This window comes from Camponotus vicinus, unplaced genomic scaffold (genome assembly GCF_025532165.1).
Source record: "Camponotus vicinus isolate PSW18456_S1 unplaced genomic scaffold, iyCamVici1.0 SCAF_10, whole genome shotgun sequence".
Taxonomy (NCBI): domain Eukaryota; kingdom Metazoa; phylum Arthropoda; class Insecta; order Hymenoptera; family Formicidae; genus Camponotus; species Camponotus vicinus.
In genome coordinates, this window is record NW_028141946.1 from 6,855,728 (window position 1) to 6,878,638 (window position 22,911).

A 22,911-nucleotide genomic window follows, 5' to 3' on the forward strand; every position below is an offset into this window, starting at 1 on the left:
CACTCCCGTGAAAAGATATTATTAAGGAATAATTGTGAAATTGAAAGTAAAATTATATAAGAATACAATACATGTGGAAAAAATGGTGTCATTTAACAATGTCAGATGAAAAGGAGTATGATATAAAAAATTAATGGCTGGGAGATGGACAGGCCCGTAGAAATAAAATCTGCAACCGCGAGAATTTATCGAGCCCATATGTGTGGACGAAGATTCAAATAAATAAAAATCCGACTTTATGTGCTTGTGCTATATACATAGCGATTTTATTCAGGACAATAAAGTTAGCCACGAATAGAAGACAATTAATCGTGGCAATTTCTTGTAGCAATTGCGGCAATTCGGTCTAGAAGTACTTTATCAAATAGACGGACAGATTTAAGAGAGCTCTAATTTATTGCGGCGACGTGATTCCCGTACATTTTTATTTCTAAAAATGAAAATAAATTAAAAATCAAAATAAAATTTCTCGCCTTTTCGCGGTCTCTGTGATATCGATAAAAATATCAAGCGTGTTGAACGTATAGCTTTGCAATAAACACAAATACGAGGTTGTAGACAATTTGATTATTACACCCGCATATGGCACGCGCTCTTTAAATCGAGAACTATTATTTCTCTCTTGTTTTATCCCGGATGTTTGATATTACAAAAATTAATTAAAGAGATTCAAACTCTTTGTTTTGAACAAATTTCATCAGATGGTTCAATTTATTTGCCCGATGAGAAATCAAAACGCATCTTAAACAATTTTAGATATACTAATAAAAATTTGGAAGAAAAGTTTGCATTTTCATCTCTTATTCATAATTATAAAAAATATTGCTAAATATATATATATATATATATATATATTGAATATTTAAATGAAGAAATAAATTGTATCTGTAATTTCAGAATATATTTAAAATTCTTTGTAAAAAGTGTAATTAAATTATTAAAAATATATATTTATGAAGAAAGTAAATATATAAATACATAAATTTGTTGCTTCAATAAACGCAATTGCTTATTATTAATGATTATATGAATCTTGACTAATAATAAGAAAGATGATACCGTATCGTAATTGTCTGTATTTTTTTTACAATTGTAAATTGTCATTAGAAAATTAATATTTCAATTACAATAGTCTTCACACAACTTTCTCGTATTAAAAGAGGCATAAAAATAGTTAAAAGAAAAATACTTTGTGTAGAGATTTTTTGTTACTTTTTAAAGGTAAAATGCAAATTATGAATGTAATTTGCACTTAGTTAGAGTAAAGGAGATGGAAGTTGCGTCGAGGAAATTCTTTTTTAATATTTAATTGCATAAATATGAATCGCAAAGCAAGACTGTCCTTCAGCCGTAAATTCTACTTCTCGCATTGCATCGTTAATTATGTTAATTATTGTGCGCGTTTTCATGGCTCAGCCTTCGAATAATTCTATGATGAAGTCGTCTATCTGTTTTGTAAGTTGTAAAAACAGTAAGCCAACTTTTGCGTTAATCCACACGTAATGAAAATGAATATTTAATTATTCTACTTTGAATTATTCTCAACCCTTTGTCTCTCGATTTTAATGTAAAACTAATTTGTTATTTACGTTTATCATCCTGGATACATATTTTCACTAAAGAGTTTGTGATAAATATTTTTGAATAAAGTTTAGATCACGCACAATGACAATTAAAAATTGTTTCAAACGAAACATAGATTTAATTAAGAACGTACATACACGTACGTACACTTTACTTTAAATTTTATTATAAAAAATTTTCTCTCGTGAAATGATATATTATGATATAATTGAAATATTTTTTCAAACAAATAGAAGATATAGTAGAAGATATAGAGATAAATAAATGTTACGCGTATGTTTTCAATAGCTTGATACGTTTTTTAACATCTTAAAGAAAAAGTCGCTATTAACTCTCTAACAAAAAAAATAATCAATATTATATTTAGATGCCATCATTGCGCATTAATCTGTATTAAGATATTATAAGCTATTTAAGCAACTACACATTTTCTCAAAAATAAAACTTCTCGTTTTTTGGTTTATAATGTAGTTAAGCTACGGAAAATTGCGTTTCTTTAATTATAGAAAATTATATTTTACTGTACGGGCTTGATACATCGTAGTAATTTTTGACTGCAAATTTTGAGCTATTTAAATTCAATTTAATAGCACTTTGTTACATTCCAATTAAGCCGTTCTATTAACAAGCTAATTATTAACAATTTGCTTGGCACACGATAGTTTAAATGTTTTTATCATCGTATATATACATATATATGAAATGCAAATAGAATCCAGTCCCATTGTGTAAGACCAACATAATTATTAATTACAAGTTCTCTGAATAGCTAGAATACTTTGAGCAAACTAAATAAAACAACAATCAAATGAAAATAAATTGATTATATTTATTAATTGATAGTAAGTGGATATTGAAACGCAAAGAGTTAATAGAAATCGGAAATAATAAAGTAATCTTTTGACAAATATTTTTCTTATCATAAGAGTGTCGTGTACCGATTTATAATTTTCTCTGTATAATATATATTTCACGGTCTGACTTTTTACAAACTTTGAAACCTTGTTTAAATTGTAACAGAAATGAAGATATAAGCAGACCAGCTGCGTGATGTACCATGATCTTTTGTTTTTCTTTATATATATTATAATTAAAAATTTCCAAGAAATAAAATGAGCTGTTTGTGAATGACTATTGTCATTCACATGGTTCTCATCAGTTTCATCATTGTTTATATGCCAGCATGGTCATTATAGAGAATTGATAATTTTCTAGCTCTTTTTTCTAAAGATATATCTCGAGGAATCTCATAAACAATTGCATTATAAAATTACCAATGATAGTAATCTGGCAGCTCTTGTCAAGCGCTTTCACATACCTATCACATCTGTTTTTAAATATAATATTATTGTGCGTATGTCGTTAATTAATCGGACGCATTCGATCAATCTGCCGATTGATTGTAATATAAATAAGTAATGTATAAAATTGAAAAGAAATACATTGGAAAAACATAGTGGCTCACCAACCAACTTAAACAAATATTTGTTACACATCTGGTATGTCGCATGTCTAGGATGAAGCCGATGCTCGAAAATGCCCTGGGCGTTGTAAAGTTCGCGCAACGACGATGCAATTAGGACCAGTGGCAGTAGCGAGCAAATAAATTTCACCTCTCTTTGCTTGCCGCTATGTTTGCACGAGTAACTGGCGAATCGCGTAGGAGACATCCTCCTTCAATTCGCGGACTTGCAATACGCGTGTCTGAAAGGGAGTTAATCAGTGAACTCTCTTTACACCGGATAGCAAAAGGTCCGTTGGTTTCTTCGACGTTAGACTTGAGTGACCTGGGTCACCGTGTGATTAGTTCCGGTATGCCCGTTATTCTCCATCGGTTGGTGCGGCATTGCCATCCATCTGCCGATCAGCCGCCATCGACTGCAGAATAGTTGATTAAAGGTCATGCGGAATTGACGGCTCATAGTGCAATACAGAATAAAGTTGATGGCCGAGTTTATGAGTGTCAGGATGTCTATCACGTCACCTGTCGAAAAAGGAAACAAACTTGATTAGCATGTTTAAAATTATCGGGAATAACTTATGTTTTAAAACTTTTCCAACAACTCTTAAACGAATTTTTTTTTTTAAACTTTGCCCCTAAAATTTGTGATATATAAATTTCTTATTGATAAAGGAGAGACATTTTAAAGAAATCGACTCGGAAATTAAGATGCTTTTTTAATCATCTTCCGTTTATTTTGCGATTTAAGTTTATCTGATGAGGGTCGTAAATGTTAAAGGTGAATAACCGAAAAGTCTTATAAATATCTTTTTCATTTAAAAAGAATCTCATGTACTAAATAGTCGGAAGTAGATTAGATTAGAGTTAAAATCTTTCTTTTTCCAAATTTGTATATGCACCATATTTAGGATTTTTTAATTCAAATGCTTATATGAGTTAAATTCCGAAAGACTTGCAAATGTGAGTTTATAGAAGTTTATTCCGCAGGCTTTACTAAAGTTCTTTTCTGCAATCTTTTCTATAAAAGGCTCGTAGAAATATTTCTTTCCGTATTTATTTCGATGTTTTTTTCTCTTTCTTTCGTCTTCTCTAGAGTATTCATCTTCTTTTAATTTTAAAGAGATATCCGCGGCCCTTCCTTTATCTTCTCGAGTACACGTAATAATTTAGACTTGCGGCGAGGCTTAAAAAAATCAGAGCAAACGTCTCGATTTACAAGCGGCCAAGCCGGAAGTAAGCATTTCACGCGTCAAGACGACAAACGTCCGTCGATATCGGAATGCATATATAATAAATAAAGCACCATATTTTGTAATACTTCATACGTGAAAGAGATAGAGTATGCATCTGAGCGAATACATTCTTGGCACGTTTTTGAGATTGAACGGAAGCTTTCACGTGCCAATACGAATTCTTCCACCGGAACAGCGAAGTGCATAAATTTTAAACGCATGGTGTGACGCTTTCGCGTTAAATAATGGTATTCTTATAATAAATCGTTAAATATTTTGCGATATTTTATTACATGTGATTAACTAGATGATTTTCCAAGTCGCAGAATTTTATATGAGATTACGTATGATTTACATGACGTGCCCGGAGATCTTAATCTATGTTCTTTATAATAACATATCATGTATTTTATTACGAGAATATTATCTCTAAAAACATGAATATCCAAACATTTAATTTTAATCTGAGCAGACGATTATTTTAGCGGTTTGGCTTAAATGTGATTTAATATTTCTATATTATGTCTGTATTATATGTGATGATCTATCATTTTGAAATATCAGTATTTAGCGACTTACGGGTAGAATACTAAAAAACTGTTATAGTCATTACACATGGCTACACAAAAAAAATAAAATTGATTTTTATATAAAGTTATTAAAAATTTATCTCACAAACTTTCCAATGAAGAATTCTCTTGATTCTTGATAATATTTAATTTGATTTTAAACAAACATAAGATATTTTTCATAATAAGAACGTTAGATTAATCTGGCATTTAGCATTTTTGTATTTTACATGGTTTGTAAATATACAGTATTAAATTTGTCAAATATATATAATTTCGAAACGGACTATTGTTAAAAAGTAAAAAAGTGTAGATATCATGTATATTCTCTCTTTCTCTCTCTCTCTCTCTTTTTCTCTTGTAGGGCTAGAGAAAAATGTTCTCCCGTCATATCACATATATCACTACGCTTTCAACACGTCATGTCCGTGAAACGAATCAGCATTGTCTATCGTTCGTCGAGTCAATAGGACTGATGCGATGCAATTTTTGTAACGATGCCGAAATCGTTCGTGTACGTGACGTTGTTTGGTCTTGTGCGATATATGTACAACATTGCAAAGGTTATATACGACATTCGACGAATAGACCGTTTGTTATCGGGGAGTAAAAAAAATCCTTTTTGCATCGTTGGGTTTCAACTTTCGTTGTGTTGCGCGACAAGAATGCGAACACGCGTTCCTTTTTGATTTCTTTTAGCGCGCTATGCGATATTTATGTGTGAATTTATCCTGCCTCTATATAACACGTCCGGTCAACTTCTATATCGCCGTCGCAAGTTGTAGATAATTCAACAAAATCGCGTGGCGTTTGCGCAAATCCGCGTTTTACGCGATGTTTAACATGACGTTTTATGTTGTCGGAGAAAATAATAGGGAAATACGCCATACTCCGTAGGTTCCCGGAATAAATTGTACGTCAAAGCACCGTAGCTCGACGTAAGACAGAGTTTTCACGCCAATTTTCATCTTACATTTACATCTCTTCCTCAGTATAATTTATAACAGTTATGTATCTCAAAAATGAAGAATGCTATAGTAGATATTTATATATATGTTTTAGAATATATCCTATATATCATTATTTAAATTTTATTAATATTTTATTAATTTTTTACTTATTAATATTAATTAATTGTGTTGTGTGTTTTGTTCATTTACTGTATAATTCTGATTTTTTGATTGATATGGAATTGGATTTTTAAATAATGCGAAGCTAAAATAAAACAATTTATAGACGATTCTAGGCGATCCTAAGATATAATAATTATTCATTTATAATAATTTATTCATGATACGTTTGGTTTTATGATTATTGCTACGATTTCTCTTTAAACAGTCCGTGTTTGCATGTGCTATCTCACATTATCTGTACAACTCCACGCAACACATATACGTCAGTGTTTATTTTGCAAAAAGCCCTCGTTATTGAAGTATAATATGAACACAGACGGCATGAATAATAGAAGCGAGTACAATACGAGTGCACGTCAAATAAGACTTCGTTTGTAATACCGGTATCCTTTGTCATTGCCTTAGCCGCGCTGTTTTAATGTTACACAATAAATACGGTGCATCTCTCAATATCGAACGTTAAGTAAATAGTCCCGAGAGAGAGAGAAAAGAGAATCCTCGTAGTAAGGAATCGGTAACATCGCCGTTGTTTTCAGAAGTGTGAAAATAGAGGAAAATAGAACGAGTAATATTACCATCGAATTCTCGCCAGTGTACATATATCTTTGTTTGAAATCTCGAGGTGGTTCTTCGCTTTATATCGAAATAGTCAGCCATTTGCAATCTCTTATTTCGATAATAGGTATTTGAACAATAAACACGGTGTGGTTTTAAAACAATAGAAACAAGACAAACATTTATTCGAGTCGTTTGCTCTTGCTTATCTTATAATAAGAAAGATAATAGAAAAATGAGATATTTATTATGTTTATGATTTATAAAATTTATAAAATATTTAATTTTATGATTTACATGCATTGTGTTTAAGTTTTGCAAAAAATAGAAACATAAATTATATAGACGTATTTTTACAGAAGTAGTCACGACAAAATATATTACAAATATATTATAAAATATATTACAATATTTTGAAATATATACTATTATATTTAATATTTTTTAACATAAATTATTTATCATTGAATAGAAAATTATTAATACTTGATTTTATTTGTTCTTAAGATAAATATCCTTTGTTCATTCAGAAGAGTGCATAGTTCATTATTCTTCGTAGAATTTAAATCATTAATTGAAATTCATCAAAAAGAAATAATTTAATAATAACATTTTTTTATATAATTTAGTAATAAACTAGTTATCATATATAAATCTTTCGAAATGTTTAAATAATAATGCAAAATATTACATTTTATATAATTTTTTCTATAAGTACCTTATGAAATTGTGTGCTATTTTTCAGAAAACAATGCTTCGACTATCACTCGATTTTTGCCAATTTAAATGCTATGGGAAACGAAGAAGAAGAATAATAATAACAATAATAAATAAATAACAATAAACAATATAATAATAATAAATAAATAAATAACAATAAACTAAAATAAGCTAAAATCAGAGGAAAAATGCTATATTATACAGTTTAATTATATAGTTCTATGAGAGCTGTACTGTTCTCTTAATGAGATTACGCGTCATTTCTCAGAAAACTATTGCAATACTCCGTCTATTCTTCGCCTTACTCAAGTTCTGACATCTTCAGACGATTGTTGTCGTCCATGTAGAAAATGAGAGAGAGAAAGAGAAAAAGAAAGAAAGACGTCGAGCACGTGTCTTTTTCTTCTTCGATAGGATTCGTAAAACACTCGGTAAGAGTGATTCTCAATCAGCGCGGTAGAGTCGTAAGAACAAAAACCAAAAATAGAGTCCTAGAGATGATTCTATATGTGATCTTCATCGTTAATCTATTAGGGTATTCTCTTTTTGTGTGATCGGAAAAAATATTTCTTTCCTGATTTCATGATTAAACGAGAGGAGAAAGATAAATTGTTTCTTCTCTTTCTTTTTTTCTTTGCGTCTTTATATCCTCGTTTGGATTCAATTCGATATTTTAATAACTATACGATAGAATAGCACAGGTTGAGTCGATACGTGATGTCCGAGACATTTGCGTCTCGTTATAGTGAGATGTTTGTAGCCGTTTGTTAAATGTTACTGCACGAACGAACATGTATGCTTCCACGCATTTTGTTCGAATTTTCGGCTTATAAACATAACTTTTGTGACAGTATTGCGATATAGTGGAGCTTTCTGAACTATTTCCTATTAGTTCCATGTATGCGTCGATAAACTAGACAGAGAGAATATAATTATAGAATATAACAATATTCTAAATAATGAATATTATTTTCTTTTTCTTTAACGATTATATATAAAATGATATATATATATATATATATATATATATATATATCATAAACTAAGAAAACAAAAAAATTATTATTTGAAATACTTTATTAGAGTTTAATTATGTGCATGTATGAGGTTAATGGAAAATAATTTGTATAATAGTTTGCATAATAATTTATGTAAAATATATGCATAATGAATACATAAAATAGAGAAATTACATCATTTAATGTATAATTTTTTAAAATTATTATCATTCCATTCACTTACATATGTATACTTTACTATATATGACTGATCTTTTTTTAAAGAAAAATGTTAATACTAGTATACTTGAATTGAAAATGTGACTGAATTTGTAAATATACAAAGATCGGAAAGAATAAATAAAATAAATGAAATAAGAAGAATAAATAAAATTTTACTCCTTAAAGTTTTAAATAAATTTTAAAAAATGTTGTAGTTTAAGCAGCTACATAATATAGAGAACATTAAAAACAGATTCAAATTTAAAGCATTGATAAAAAAAGTATTCCTAGATAAAAGGATAAAATTAATACTACTACGTAGTAATGTATATAAAAATGGATAAACTTTTATAAACTATTTATATTTTAACACTGTTATTGCTTGAATCGCTTCTCATGCGTACACTTTATTAGTGAACTCGAGAAATATTTCTTACGTTTAGTCTCAAGATGACAGAATACAAAGGCTGTATAACTTTTTATGTACCTTGAATTTATGAACGAGTTATTGTTGAAGATCGATATGCTTTTAGGGGCACATATCTTATATATAGAGTTTGTGAAATGGAAAAATCAAATAGTTATATTTTCTTAAAAATATTTGTTTTTAATTTTTTACTTGAAAATTATTTGCTTTTTATTTTATTATATGTTTAAGATTTTTAAGAATATATGTTTTAAATAGAAAATCTTTAAAAAAGATTTGGGATTAAAAAAAGTATTTTAAATATAATTGCTGTAGAAATGAATTAAATATGAATTATTATACGTATTCACACATGATTATATCATAAAGATTGCATGTTATAGTGCATTTCATCCTTTTTATTTTTAAGAAATGGATATATGTATATATAGGAATTTTATAATAGAAATGTAGATGTCATAAAATATATATATTATGACATCTACATTTCTATTATAAAATTCCTTCAATATAACTTTTAAAATAGAGATAACAAACATGCGTAACATGTAAGTTAGTCGGATCTATCTGGCGAACCATTTGACGTGATCCGATTATGATTTTTATCGACTTTAAAAGTGAATAAAAATATATAAATATGGTGTGTAAGAGAAATATTTTAAAATTATCTTTATGGATAAAAATATATCAATCTATTAGCATAATTTATGATTAATTTATTAAAATTTGATATTAAGATTATTTATTGCTTAAAAAAATCATGATTCTGTGAAAAGCAATCTAATTTCGTTTTAACAAATTTTAATTGGTAGTTATCGTAAAAAATAATTACTTATTAATGAATATTAATAAATTAAAGAAGGAGAAACAGCTACAAATGTGGTACTAAAAATATAAAAGCTTTGTTTATATTTTTTATATTTGTAGGATTTTTATCTCATTCGATTATATTAAGATGTTCTGACTTAATTTTCTTATGCGAAAAATGTATAAATTAATGCTTTTGACGTCCTGCCTATTATTACATATACAGATACGTATACGTATATTAATATAAGGGAGCATTTTATTTTTTAAGAAATTCAATTTTATTTGTATTCACAGTAAAAATACTTATAAATCGCATTAATAAGTATATCGCTCAATATATTTGAGAATGTATCAACAACATATCTAGTTATAATCTGTCATTATTTTTTAATGTATGATTCTTTTTAAAAAATAACAGACCAAGTGAAAAATTATAGTAAGAGGGAATTAAGAAAAATATGTGAATTAAATTATTTTTTATATTATAGGCTAATTATATCGATGCATCTAAATGCAGAAGTGTATATATAGCAAAGTATATTTTTATACGTGCAATGTGGAAACACCTGTCTCATATAGCCGTTTGTCGGTTTGATGATTCTTGTTCGCAATTTTGTCAGTTTTATTATTGACGAATAAAAGGGGAAATGATGTTATTATTCATGAGCAACGCTCCTCTCCTTGGCGTCCATCCTTGATGGATGGTTATATCGTACTCGTTATTCTCAGTAGCGTGCCAAGATAATGCGCGACGTGATGTCGCGTTTATGTCAGTTGGAGTTATTGCGGAATCAGTAACTTCCTTGTCAGTGTCTTCTCTTTTGATGTTAATAATGCCGCGTCAAATTATGCATAGTTTCGTACGTTCATTAAATGAATCATTCATTAAAAAACGATATGAATTTTATTTTTTCTCTACTTTGTTATATCTGGTTATCCGTTACGTTATATTAATAATATCGTAATTATTTTCGAATTCTTGCAGTCTTTCTATTAGATGCGTTATGCTGTTTCTAGAATATTTTTGGCCGATCTAGTATTTTCAATCAGTATTCTCTTCCTATATATAATTTCATAAAAATACTACATTTTCAAATTAAGATTTTATTCCATCACATGAAGGATTTGAATTATAAGCTTCGTAAACTCTCGAAAATTGTCAGTCTTGTATTTTTATGAATTCATTAAATGATATTGCGGATGATTCGGAAAAATTTAAATTATAAATTCATTATTTTGCAAGAATCCATATTTATCTTTTTCTGAACCGCGTATTATTGATTATCTACATTAATCAAGCATTCGTAATTTCAATAGAGATTGCATAAGAAGGCAATGTATATTATCCGTGGTCACATTTAGCATGTTACAGGATCGTTGGCGAAGTCATTTCCATCTGTTGTTGCAAGCGTAGTAGCGTTTGTTGTTCTTAAATTACGCGCTTTGTTGACGCAAAGTGCAGCTAGGGGAGTTAAAGAATCCCACACTACAGCAGCGTTACGATGGCAAAATGCAAAGCGCTCGTTAATATCGTGTTAATAGGAATAAAAGTATTATTCGATACGAATTGTCGTAATGCGTTTTATACATTACGACAATTGCCCGATAATATAATTATTACGAACATAAAATTAACAGTGGCAAAGGCCATAAATGCAATGATGACGAAAATTATACCTCGAGTTATTGTCGCAGCTATAATATTATAATGTCATGCGAGTAGAATTTATTGGATATTCATAAAAACGCAATGTGTTATATAAAAATTAATTTTTATTTATATTTTTTATCGAGATTAGTACGCAAAATCGATATATATATTGAAAAAAACTAACGTTTTTTTTTAATTTAGCATTTTACTTCTATTAATATCATTCTTTGTCGCTGATGGGCTAATATTTTTGACAAATAGCTTATTTATATCTCGCTTATTCTTTTGCATATATTGATGTCTTGCCAAAATAATTCTTTCAAATATGTAGGATCGTTATACGTTAACTTTCTCTTATTGGTTTCTTGAATGAATAATGTGTGCAAATAATTGTGTAAATAATGTATAAATTTTCTTTCTTTGCTAAATATACCAATATCTGTATATGCCATTTCCATAAAGATATTTATTCATTCGTACATGATGTTGTGTAGTTTGTGATGTGAAAGTCTCATATCGAAATTTTTCCTCCAGATCAGTATTGATGTTATTGAAATTCGAGTATCTAGGAATCAAATATTATACATAAGATATGATGGACAAAAGTGAAAAGTACGTATTCCCTTTGCTAATAAACTAGCAAGTGGAACATACTTTCGTTCGTTAGATTATACTTGGCATACTTGAACGAACCAGCGTAGAATTAATTTCAACCGCCTTACTTGCAGAGCTTCTGAGCATAAAGTTTAATTTGATTGTCTTATGAGGACATAGTTACATATAACTTTGAACTCTCTTATTTAAAAATGATAAAAGTAAAATAGATTGATAAATTGACTTGTTTAATTGTCTGCTTTTTTTTAAATCGAATTTCAATAATTGTTTTAATTTCATTGTATAAAGGCCGATTGTGCACACGAGAGATAAAAAGGCGCAAAATTGTGTTAATTTAAACAGTAATTGATATGCTCATTTAAACAGTAGATGATAATGTGCAATGCACACGTATGTATGATTGTGCTATGTCAAATCATTGCACGTACATTGCTTTATTATCGTCTAGATACTGCTTAAACGTATGTCAAATCAACCCACCGTTCATGCGTCTTTCTGCCGCCCGTACACAACTGGTCAAAGAGAGATGAAAGCTGTATTTTACACGAAACCCCGAGGTTAAATCCCGGAGTGAATAACGTTGGTGCACATAGTATCGACATATCGTGTATGCGATGCCTGTTGGCCTTTACTTTTGCCACATACATAGAGATTACATTTATACGACCGCAACATTAATGAAAGTATTAATTAGAATATTCCAATCGAAGATGGGATACAAAACAAGACTAACGAGATTATAAACTATGAGACACTAGTTGCATATTAAAAGTTGTAATATTATATATGTAATATAAGATTAATATGTAAAATTAATTAATGTTCGTAGAATTTATAAACGTGTATGAAGTGCTTTTTTTAATATTTAAATAGTCAAAAAATTCACTAAGTTTACATATTCTTATTTTTTGATTTTAAATATTTTTTAAATATTTTAGATAAAAAAATTATCTTGAGGATAATTCAATTTTTAAACTCTTTAATTTTTTAAGTGTTTAATTCATATTATACAAAATTTATATATTAATTATATATGTATATTTTTATACAATATATACAATATATATAATTAGTCCTTATCTATCTAAAAATGTGAATATTTAAATAGATGAAGTTCTATTCTGAGTATTTTTTAATTATACGATAATGTATATAAGCAATAATATATTTTTTCTATAAATATATAAATTGTAACTCATAGAAATTATAAGATGTGACATTTATGGTTAAATGTAAAATATTTTTTTGATAAAATTAATGAAGATTCATGTTTTTTCCGATTTCTCGTACGATGTAATTTGCATTTAATTATACTGATCCCCAGTTTATTTTTTGCTAACACATAGAAGACAAAAAGAAGGAAGTTCGTGACTGTAAGATATTCATGGAATCGCGCGAGATTCTAAATCATACTAAAATATATCACTTATATCTCCCCTTATCTATATACCTATTTTGCAAAAATGTATGCGAACGTGTTTCTAAAAATTGTAAGATCAAAAGAAAACAATTATAACTGTAATGAAATAGAGAATGAATTATCGTACAATTTTCTTTAGGATATAAAAAAACGTACTCTTCTGTTATTTCTTGAAATTTTAGTAGATTTCATTTGATATGCGATATTGATGAAAGGATCGAACTTTAAGAGAATGAAAGAGATTCAGATTTCCAGAATTTCATGTAATATGAAATATCTGCAAAGTTTCGACAATTGGAAGCACATGTTTGTTCCCCTTTTCCCAGCTTAATATTCAAACAGAGTAAAAATAGATTCTATTATGTCACATTTGAATCATATGAAGGAAAATATTTATCGCATCCTATATGAAAATCTTATCGAATGCTTGTAATTTCATGATAAAAAGAGATATATTGATTTTTTTCGCATTTGTTGTGTCATATGAAGAAAAAAATCAACAATATTAAATTGTTATTTATCTTTTTCTTATTCCTCTAATCTATATTTTTCTATAAGAGAATATAAATCATACTTTTACGATTTCTATTAAAATAAATCTAATAATATAAATCTAATAATCTAACAAACTATGTTTTACACGTTTGCATTTCAATGTTGATAATTCAATAATAATTTTATACTGTTTAAAATCGCTTTTATATAAAAATGATATAATAAAGTAAAATATTATATTGTAAAAAAATATTCTACAAAATACATTGTTTTAATAATAAAAGATTACAACAATATATTACATATATATATATATATATATATATATATATATATATATATATATATACATATATATTTTTAAAAAGAGCTGCTATGTTTTCAATCACTCACATTTCGTAATGATTTCAGCGACATATAATGTATGATAATGTAAAACACATTTAACTATGATGACGATGCAAATACTAGTGACATACATAGAATAAACATATTTAATATTTGTGAAATGTTTAATTTGATTCGTATAACATTGTATCTGCCTCAATTTTATATTTCAAGTACGAGACATCGCATATCAAATGCATCAATTATACAATGTATGATTTTTCATTTCTTCTCTTCTAAAATAATTTTAATATTTTTTTTCATACTTTTTTGTTATATATATATATATATATATAAAACGCATTTTAAAAAAATTTTCTATTTTAAAAAGTACTCTTTGAAGGTTTTCCTTCCCCTATTTAAATATGAAATAAAATTGATTACTTAAAAATAAATTTTAATAATTAATTTAAAAATCAAATTAAATATAAAATAATTTTTAATTTTTAATAGTAAATATAAAATCTTAAGAATTTTGTATTCATTATACTCTCTTTTGGTAACTTTTAAATAAATTTGTTTTTAGAATGATATATCTCAAATAGAGAGATCGCGCTTAATAAAAAACTTTTTTATCTCTCCAAATTATAGGAGTGACATTTTTCACGCGTTCTTATTTCTGATAAAAACTTTTATGGTGGAAGTTTTACGTTTTACCATAAATATCGAGTGTGCAGTCGCGTGTTTCCTTATTTATAGTCCGTTTGCAAATGAGATGTCTCGCAATCATGGATAAATTTCGCATGGTAAAATTCGCAGCAAACGTTCGAAGTCGGAAATCTGTGTAAGTTTTAGCGGTTTGAAATTGGATCGTTCTTTTGTTTTTGATTCGCACGAACTCAATTTTTATCAAGATTTTTATTAAGAAGAAGATTTCTGTCAATATAGGTAATTCTATCACTCATAGTTTAATGGGAAAGAAATTATGTTACTTTAATATAATTTTTTATCAACTTATTATTTTATTTTATTTTAATTTACTTTACAATAGAATTTTTATGACACATTTTTAATAGAAAAATATAATGTGAAAAGAAGCTAATAATTTTGCATTTAAAATAAATCAGCAATCATTAAAGCTTTTAGCTGAAAATGATACTGCGAAGTAATATAAAAGAGAAATATAACATATAAATGATCGATAGCAAATATATATTCACAATCCCATTAAAATTCATTACTGCTAAGCTATATACAAACTGGTTTAAATTGAGAATAATGAAAATAAAGATGTATTAAATGGATAATATCATAGCACAGTTGTTACAGTTGTTATCTGTCAGAATTTTATTTGTGTACATTTGTTATTATCATAATTAAAACGATTGAATATATATATATATATATATATATATATATATATATATATATATATATATATATGGATATTAGACTTTTACTAATTAGTTATAAATCTTACATATATATATAATGCGCGAATGACATATTCTTATGGATTTCACATACTATAAAATATTAAGATAAGGAAAAGTAATGTTTCTTTTATAAAAAATTTCACTCAATAATTTTTCAATAATAGCACAATATTTTATGCGTCCAAAGTTTACTTTATAGAATTTTATTTGTTTAGATACAACTATACTTCTAATTCTAATAAGAACTAAAACAAAATTAAAAGAAAAGAATGTATAATTATAAACAATTAAAAAATATTGCTTAGATATTTCATATATTTTAATATGCATCTACAATAAAAAGGCAAATTTTAATGACTAAAATAAATAAAAGAAAATATTAATATTTATGAAAAATATTATACAATTGCAAAAAATTGAAATATTCAGTATTTTAAATATTTTCAATACATTGAAATATTATATCTGCACTTGATATTGACATCTATATATAAATATCGGAAAAAGTTGAATAAAAACACAATAATATGATCGTCAGAAATACAAATAGGGCAAAAAATTTTTAATTATTTAAACAATTGCAAACAAATATTTCTACAGTTAATAATAATAATAATAATAATAATAATATATATATATATATATATATATATATATATATATATATATATATATATATTAACAAATTAAAAATGAAATGAATTTATTTTAAATATTGAGAATACCTCTCATTAAGATAAAAATCTTTATATATGAATTTAAATATTTAATAAGGACTTTTCTCTTGAAACAATTGTAACTAACATAAGTATTATACTTTTGATTAATATTAATACACGTCAAACTTACCTAACATGACGTAGCATGTTTTGAAGAATTCTGTACCCAGAGTAGCGCTGAGCAGTCCCAGGATGCCCTGCGGCATTTCCGTAAGGAGAAATAGTAAGAGCACTACCAGCAACATCATCGTAGTTCTGTCAGTCTGTCTTTCTTTATCGGTAGTTTTTTTTTTCTTCTTAGGTTTCTCGCAGATATGCTCTTTACCGTTACCCATTTTAATCGCGGTATTTTTCGTAGTAAGATTTTTCCGTCTCTGCTTCGCCTCCAACAACACCTTTAACAGTTTGATACTCAACACTGTCAATGCCAAGCACGGTATCAGCTTAATTACCACGCTGTAAATCCAGAAGTTAACATCCTTGAGAATGTTGCTCATCGGGGTTTCAGTGAGCTTTACAAAGTACAACGTGGTGTTAGTCGCGCCCCTTAGAGACATGACTGTGTCGTTAGCTGTCTGCTGGAACTTTCTCGGATTTATGCTCATGCCTTGCTCATCCAGTATTTCCACATGCGGTCTCACCTCGGTGTTGATGTAAAGCGGTATGCACAATATTGGACAGCATATATAAGTGGAAGCGATTACCAAGAAAGTGCGCTTTTCGGTACACCACTCGCGATTACGCTGTGGATGTGCTACTGCGATGTATCTCCAGACTGCCAAGATCACCGTTAAGAAAATTGAGATCGTATGACACACTTGACCAAAGTGCGAATGAAATAATACAAAGACGCCCCAGCCGTAGGTGAAGGTATCTCTGCGGGATCGCTGATAGAGGTACATGTGGATTGCGTAGGGGATATATTCGATCATTACGAAAAGATCGGCTACGGCAAGACCGGTGAGAATCATATTAGTAGGCGATTGCATCTCGCGACGTGTCAGTACAGCAATGTTGAGGACATTGGCAATCGAGCCGAATATACACACCAGCAGACTGGCCCATCCGTGTACCTGCATGTACCAATTGTAGAAGGACTCCCATCCAGGACCGCAGTACTCGATGGACGCCGCGGCTGTCGGCGTGAAGTTCAGGGTGGAATTCATTCTTGCGAGATGAAGTAGTCTTGCACAGGCGTGCAAAGTCTTTATAGCACGGTGCGCGAAAAGATCAATGAACTCTTCTTTTTTCGCGGAGCTTCGGAGTTCCTTTTCGGCTGGATTATTACCGTATATCCGTATGACAACTTTTCTCGTTGTGTCTGATGAATCGTAGATAGATAGGATAAATTATCGCGTATGTAGAACAAGTTTTCGAATAAAGAAAATGTAATATTCTCTATAAAATTGATAATCTACACTATTACACCGAGGATTGACAATTATGTTATGACATGGTCGATTACTTATATTTCAATACTGAAAGATATCACTGTTATATTAACGAAGACAATTATTAGTTATATTAGTATTCTATGATAATGATCATTCTTCATTTAGCAATGTTAATTATATCATTTTTAATAGTTATATTAGAAGTTCAGAAACAGAAGTATTGGCGCACTGCGAGTGGGAAGATGTTCCCGTCATTTCGATGCCTCTCTTCGGTGATCTGATTAGAATCAAATCTTAGTCCAATGTCTATTAATATAGACATACATTGCATCTTTAATCCGTTTTACAATTTTGATCGATTACCTTCGACCAGAAGAAAAAAGTTTGTTGTTCGCTGATTCGATGTCGAGGATATAATAACTCTTCTAGGTTCTTTGAACTTAAAATCGCACAATAACTTTGAGATGATACGTTTTTACGCAATAAGAGAGGGGAAAAGATAAAGTTACGTGTTTGAATCTCTCCCTCGTTTTGACTCGAACAATCATAGTCAAGTGTTTCTGGCGAAACTTTCACATTATCAAGAGGAACACGAATAAGCGTTGAAATATTTAATCTGTGTATTTTCTTGATGTTATGATGTTATGATAATTTGATGTTCCCAGAAGACGTAACATTCAATGTCACAGCATACGGTTCACATTTATATTTTACATGTTGGAATCTAGATTTCAGTATTTAATAGATACAAATTGATCGCGTGCATCAACGATATCTTGTTTTCAAGTTTTTATATTTTTATTTTTTTTAACAAAAAAGAATTTAATAGCTTTTTTTAACCAGATTGTTTTCAAATTTAATAAAATTTATATAATATCTAATGTTAAATAACTTCTATTAATTAGCTGATAGCAAGATAAAATTAACTTATTTTTCCAAGATTAATCGCACATGGGGAACCACGGAAACGCAACTTTCCGGACGAATCGACTTTTCGCGTGTTGCGTGCAGAATCACAATATCATGTGTCACGTGTGGCTAGTGGCATGTGTAGGAGGGGCGTTTCAGCTGTTAATCGTGGTTGCCGCACCCTGATGTAATGCGATGGATCTTCGAATGCCATAGAAGCACTTTCCTATGCACAACTGCTTGAGCACGAAACGAGCATTATCGTCAATCCGTGCGAAGAGGCGCACAAACGCTTTCAATTCTCCACTTCTCTCGCCCGCGAACAGATCAAATTATCGCCTCCACTCTAATTAATCACTTAAAGAAGCTCTTGATCGTGAAAATGCCGCGTTAAAATTATATCAAGTGTTCATTTAAGATCGGTGTAATATATTGCGGCGTTTATCTCTTTTCGGAATGTCTTAATTTTCGATGATAAATATATATCTTCGCACCGATTCTTATACAGTCTTCTCGCATTCCACGCGATCTTATTGCGAACGGCACAGCTGTTTCGCGTCAGGTAGAAGAACGTCGCGCGACCGATGCAAACGTTGGCGTCCGGACGCCGAGTGAAGCGAAAAGGCGTCGTGACGCCTCGTACGCTGGAATAGGGTAGCTCTTGCGCCTGCGTTGATCCAATTTTCCATTCTAGTTTACCCCTATCTCTTTTCTGTATTTCCGTTTCTGTTCTTCTCCAGCATTGTTCTTTATCGTCTATCAAAGCAATTCTTTGTATCCTCGCAAAAGTAAGATCGGATATCCTTAGAAATCTTGAATATATGATCTGCGAAAACGGATATAACATGCTGACAGACATTCAAATATTTTCATGAATTAGTTTTGTATGACTCGAACGATCATAGTCAAGTATTTTTGGCGAAACTTCACAAATTGTTATAGCGCGTGTAATTTAAGATTACACGTTTATAATTCTATGAATTTTATATTTTTTACTTTAAAAATTTTTTTGTAATATATAATATACATATATTTCATGCATATCGCAAAGTTTGCTACAGAAACTTCTATTTTTACTCTTTTCTTTTAAAATGTCTGTTTTCTGTATGCATCTCTATATTTTTTATATTTTTATTTTTAATGATATCCTCCTTTTTCAAAGAAGATCGAATATCTATAAAGCATTGGAATTAAACATTTTGAAAATTTTGAAAAGTTTACCTTAACTATAATTCATGTTTGATACGGTTGCGTAATCGAATCGCGATATTACGTTTTCCAATGAAAAGAAAAGGAGAAAAGGAAGCAGTTTAAATTTTATGCAGGGGGGAGGAAAGCGAGTCACGATAGGGACCATTAAAACGTATGTTAGTGGATGAAAGAAAATTCGTCCCTGTGGTCTCGCTAAAACATGCTTCATCTTTTCTACATTTATACATTCTGTTATTCGTTTTGCTTTTGCTCTTATATACCATGATCCTCGTCGAAGTGCATTTCAAGTCGACAGAGTCTCTCGTCTCTTTTTACGCCTCCGCATTTCTTCTGTCAACAGCACGTCTACTACTTATAAACTTCTCCAGCGATATCGTTTATCGTTATCTCGCTTTTCACGCAGAATGCAATCTTTGCATCGTCAAGAGGATTTTGCTTGTAACTGCGTTTGCTATTTATTTCAAGTTAATGGTCGATGCTCTTGCGAATGGAACCTACGTATGCGCTTCAATGTCTTCAAATGGCATAACATAATTAGCATTAGATTTGTACTAGAACGAATTGGAGTAATTGGTTCAATGGAAATGCTCCGTTGATTGGTATAGTTAGTTAATTGAGTAACTTACTCGCGGCAGTTGAAATGCTCCGAATATATTGAAACGACAAATGAAAATATTGTAATTGTAGACGGGAGAATATTTTATAAATACATCTAGTTTTATATTCTCTCATTAAGAGTTTGATGTTAAATGCTCTCTTTTTTCACTGCTTATTTCATATTAAACGCGATTCTCATATTAGATATGTAAAATTCGAAATTAAATAGTCTCATTTAGCGTTAAATGTACGGATTAAATGGATATAATTATTATTAAATGGATATAGTTATTATTAAATGGATAAAGCATATGGTAGAGAAAAAGAGCAAAGTGAAAACTACATGATTTTTTAAAATTATATGTTTTAAAAATTATAAATATTAAAGAACGATAACGTTTCATTCGTTATTACTCGTTTAAAAATAGAATATATAAAAGATTATTTTTGAAATTGTTTCGGCAGAGATTTCTCTTTTAAAAAGGAAAAAATGGATATATTCTTATAATTCTTATAATCTCGCAATTGAAATTTTTAAAAATAAACTTTCTTGTATTACGGTCGCATAATACGTTATCTTGCAGCCATATTTAATGAGAAACTCAGCAATGAATCTTTCTTTTTATTATTCTCTGTTGCGATATGCAGACGTTGCATAATATTTCCTAACACACGTGATAATGACAATCATTTTGCATATGTGAAACAATTTGTAACAGTACCTCGACGTTAATTTCCATCATTAATATATGCCGTGGTGAGCTTTTCGTTTCTCGGAGAAACTTCAGACATTCGCATGTCAGTCCTGCAAATGCGCGGATCTCGCGTTGAGATTTACAATGAGAGTAGTTAGTAATGTATGTTGTATCGTCGTGTAGCAATGCATGTTCGATGAATCGATTGAAAATTGTGCTCTTCGTACTTCCGTTGGAAACTTGTCGCTTCGTTAAAGTCGGTCGGGGAATTGAAATAGGTATAATTTCGATGAATTCAATTCTCTTTGTTATACGTAGGTACGGAAATAAGTGCCTTAGATCGCGTTTCCATAGTAATTTCTAAAGGGCGATAGAAACTAAAATGGATAGGGGTAGTAGTCGCATGAATTGCTCATTTAAATGAAGATGATATAATATGAAAAAAAGAAGAAAAAGGCAATAATTTCGCCAATTATATATAGAATTTTTATAGTTTATTTAATTGATCATTATCAGAATTATTTTGAATTGGGGATTTTGAAAATTTTCAAACGCATCTAAGCTTTTGTTCTCTTTCTAAAACATAATTCAATTCACTAATTTTATACACATTTTATAATGCGTCTTTTTCGCTTACAAAGTGTACATTCAAAACTGTCGCTTAAAATGTATACAGTTAAAACTGTCTTTTTCTTTTATACTAAAATAGTTTTAGAAAGGATATAATAATATTCTTTTATTTCTCTCAAAAGAGAGAGTTCAACCTCTATCTCTCGTAGAGATTACTAATGTGTTGTCAGTATCTAAAAATAAATTGTGGTTATATTGATTTTTGACAGATTTCTTGATCTTTTCCATCTCCTTTTTTAACCATCTTTCTATATCCTGTCATTTCATCTCAGTTTCTCCTTGATGTTTTCGGAGGGCTTCATGCATATTATATATGTAACACCGGAAAGCTATTACGTTGAGCTGCGCGCGGAGAGTATGTTTTACATTAGGACGAGAGAGAATGCGCTTCTTCCTAATAGTATCGCATTAAAGGCCTTTATAGAGGTTTGTGATTTTAATGTATACTTTATTTCGGATTTTTCGGCTGTTTCAGAAAACAATTTCTGAAGTTCTGGAGAAAAGCTTCTACATAAATTATTCTGTTCTCTTTCTTTTCTATTCTCTTTCATGTCACATTATTTTCGTTCTACAAATGTTGTGGCATTCAATATCAGTGAAGGCGAATCTTAACTACGAAATACAAACTTGTTCGTAATGAGGACACTTAACTTGCGCACAATAATAATTATTTAAATAGAATTAAACTGTAAGTTTCTCCAGAAAGGTATTATGATGCATATATTCCATTTGTATCAATATTAGTGTTACGCATCGGCTCTTATGTCGCGTGTGTATTATCATGTGTGTATATCAAATAGATTAATGTTAGCTCTTATCGTTAGCCTTGTTAACTTTAGTCTTGTTAATGTGCGTGAATCTGTTACTCATTAATATTCCATACCATAATAAAAGACTATGACTTGATAAATGTATATTTTTTTGCTAGGAGATTTGCAGAAAATTAAGTTATAATATTTAGCACATTGGAATTATGAAGAACATTAGAGATGTCATAATATATTTTATGAAATATGTTTTTGCATCTTAAATTAAAAATCATATTTTGAAAATTACATTTTGATCTATTCTTTCTAAAAGTATTTTAAATATGAAATAT

The 22,911-nt window shown here is 29.3% G+C and overlaps 1 protein-coding gene and 1 long non-coding RNA gene across 3 annotated transcripts in view; one reads left to right on the top strand and one right to left on the bottom strand.

Moving 5' to 3' along the window:
* LOC145960551 (uncharacterized) overlaps nt 1–22,911 on the top strand; it is a 148,157-nt gene that overhangs the window by 11,992 nt on the left and 113,254 nt on the right. The gene's annotated exons all lie outside the window — the stretch shown is intronic.
* Nucleotides 1,185–19,274, bottom strand: LOC145960578 (G-protein coupled receptor dmsr-1). The gene is made up of 2 exons (XM_083080151.1): nt 16,506–19,274; nt 1,185–3,568 (listed from the first exon to the last, which is right to left on the bottom strand). Exons 1-2 carry the CDS (start codon nt 17,539–17,541, stop codon nt 3,357–3,359), a joined length of 1,248 nt encoding a protein of 415 aa, XP_082936277.1. The 5' UTR covers nt 17,542–19,274; the 3' UTR covers nt 1,185–3,356.

Bases quoted from the DNA above. Each gene is read 5' to 3' on its own strand.
- LOC145960578 (XM_083080151.1), bottom strand. From the start codon at position 17,541: ATGAATTCCACCCTGAACTTCACGCCGACAGCCGCGGCGTCCATCGAG. The intron at 3,569-16,505 runs GTAAGTTTGACG...CTTTTTCGACAG, and splicing joins AACATGCTACGTCATGTTAG to GTGACGTGATAGACATCCTG.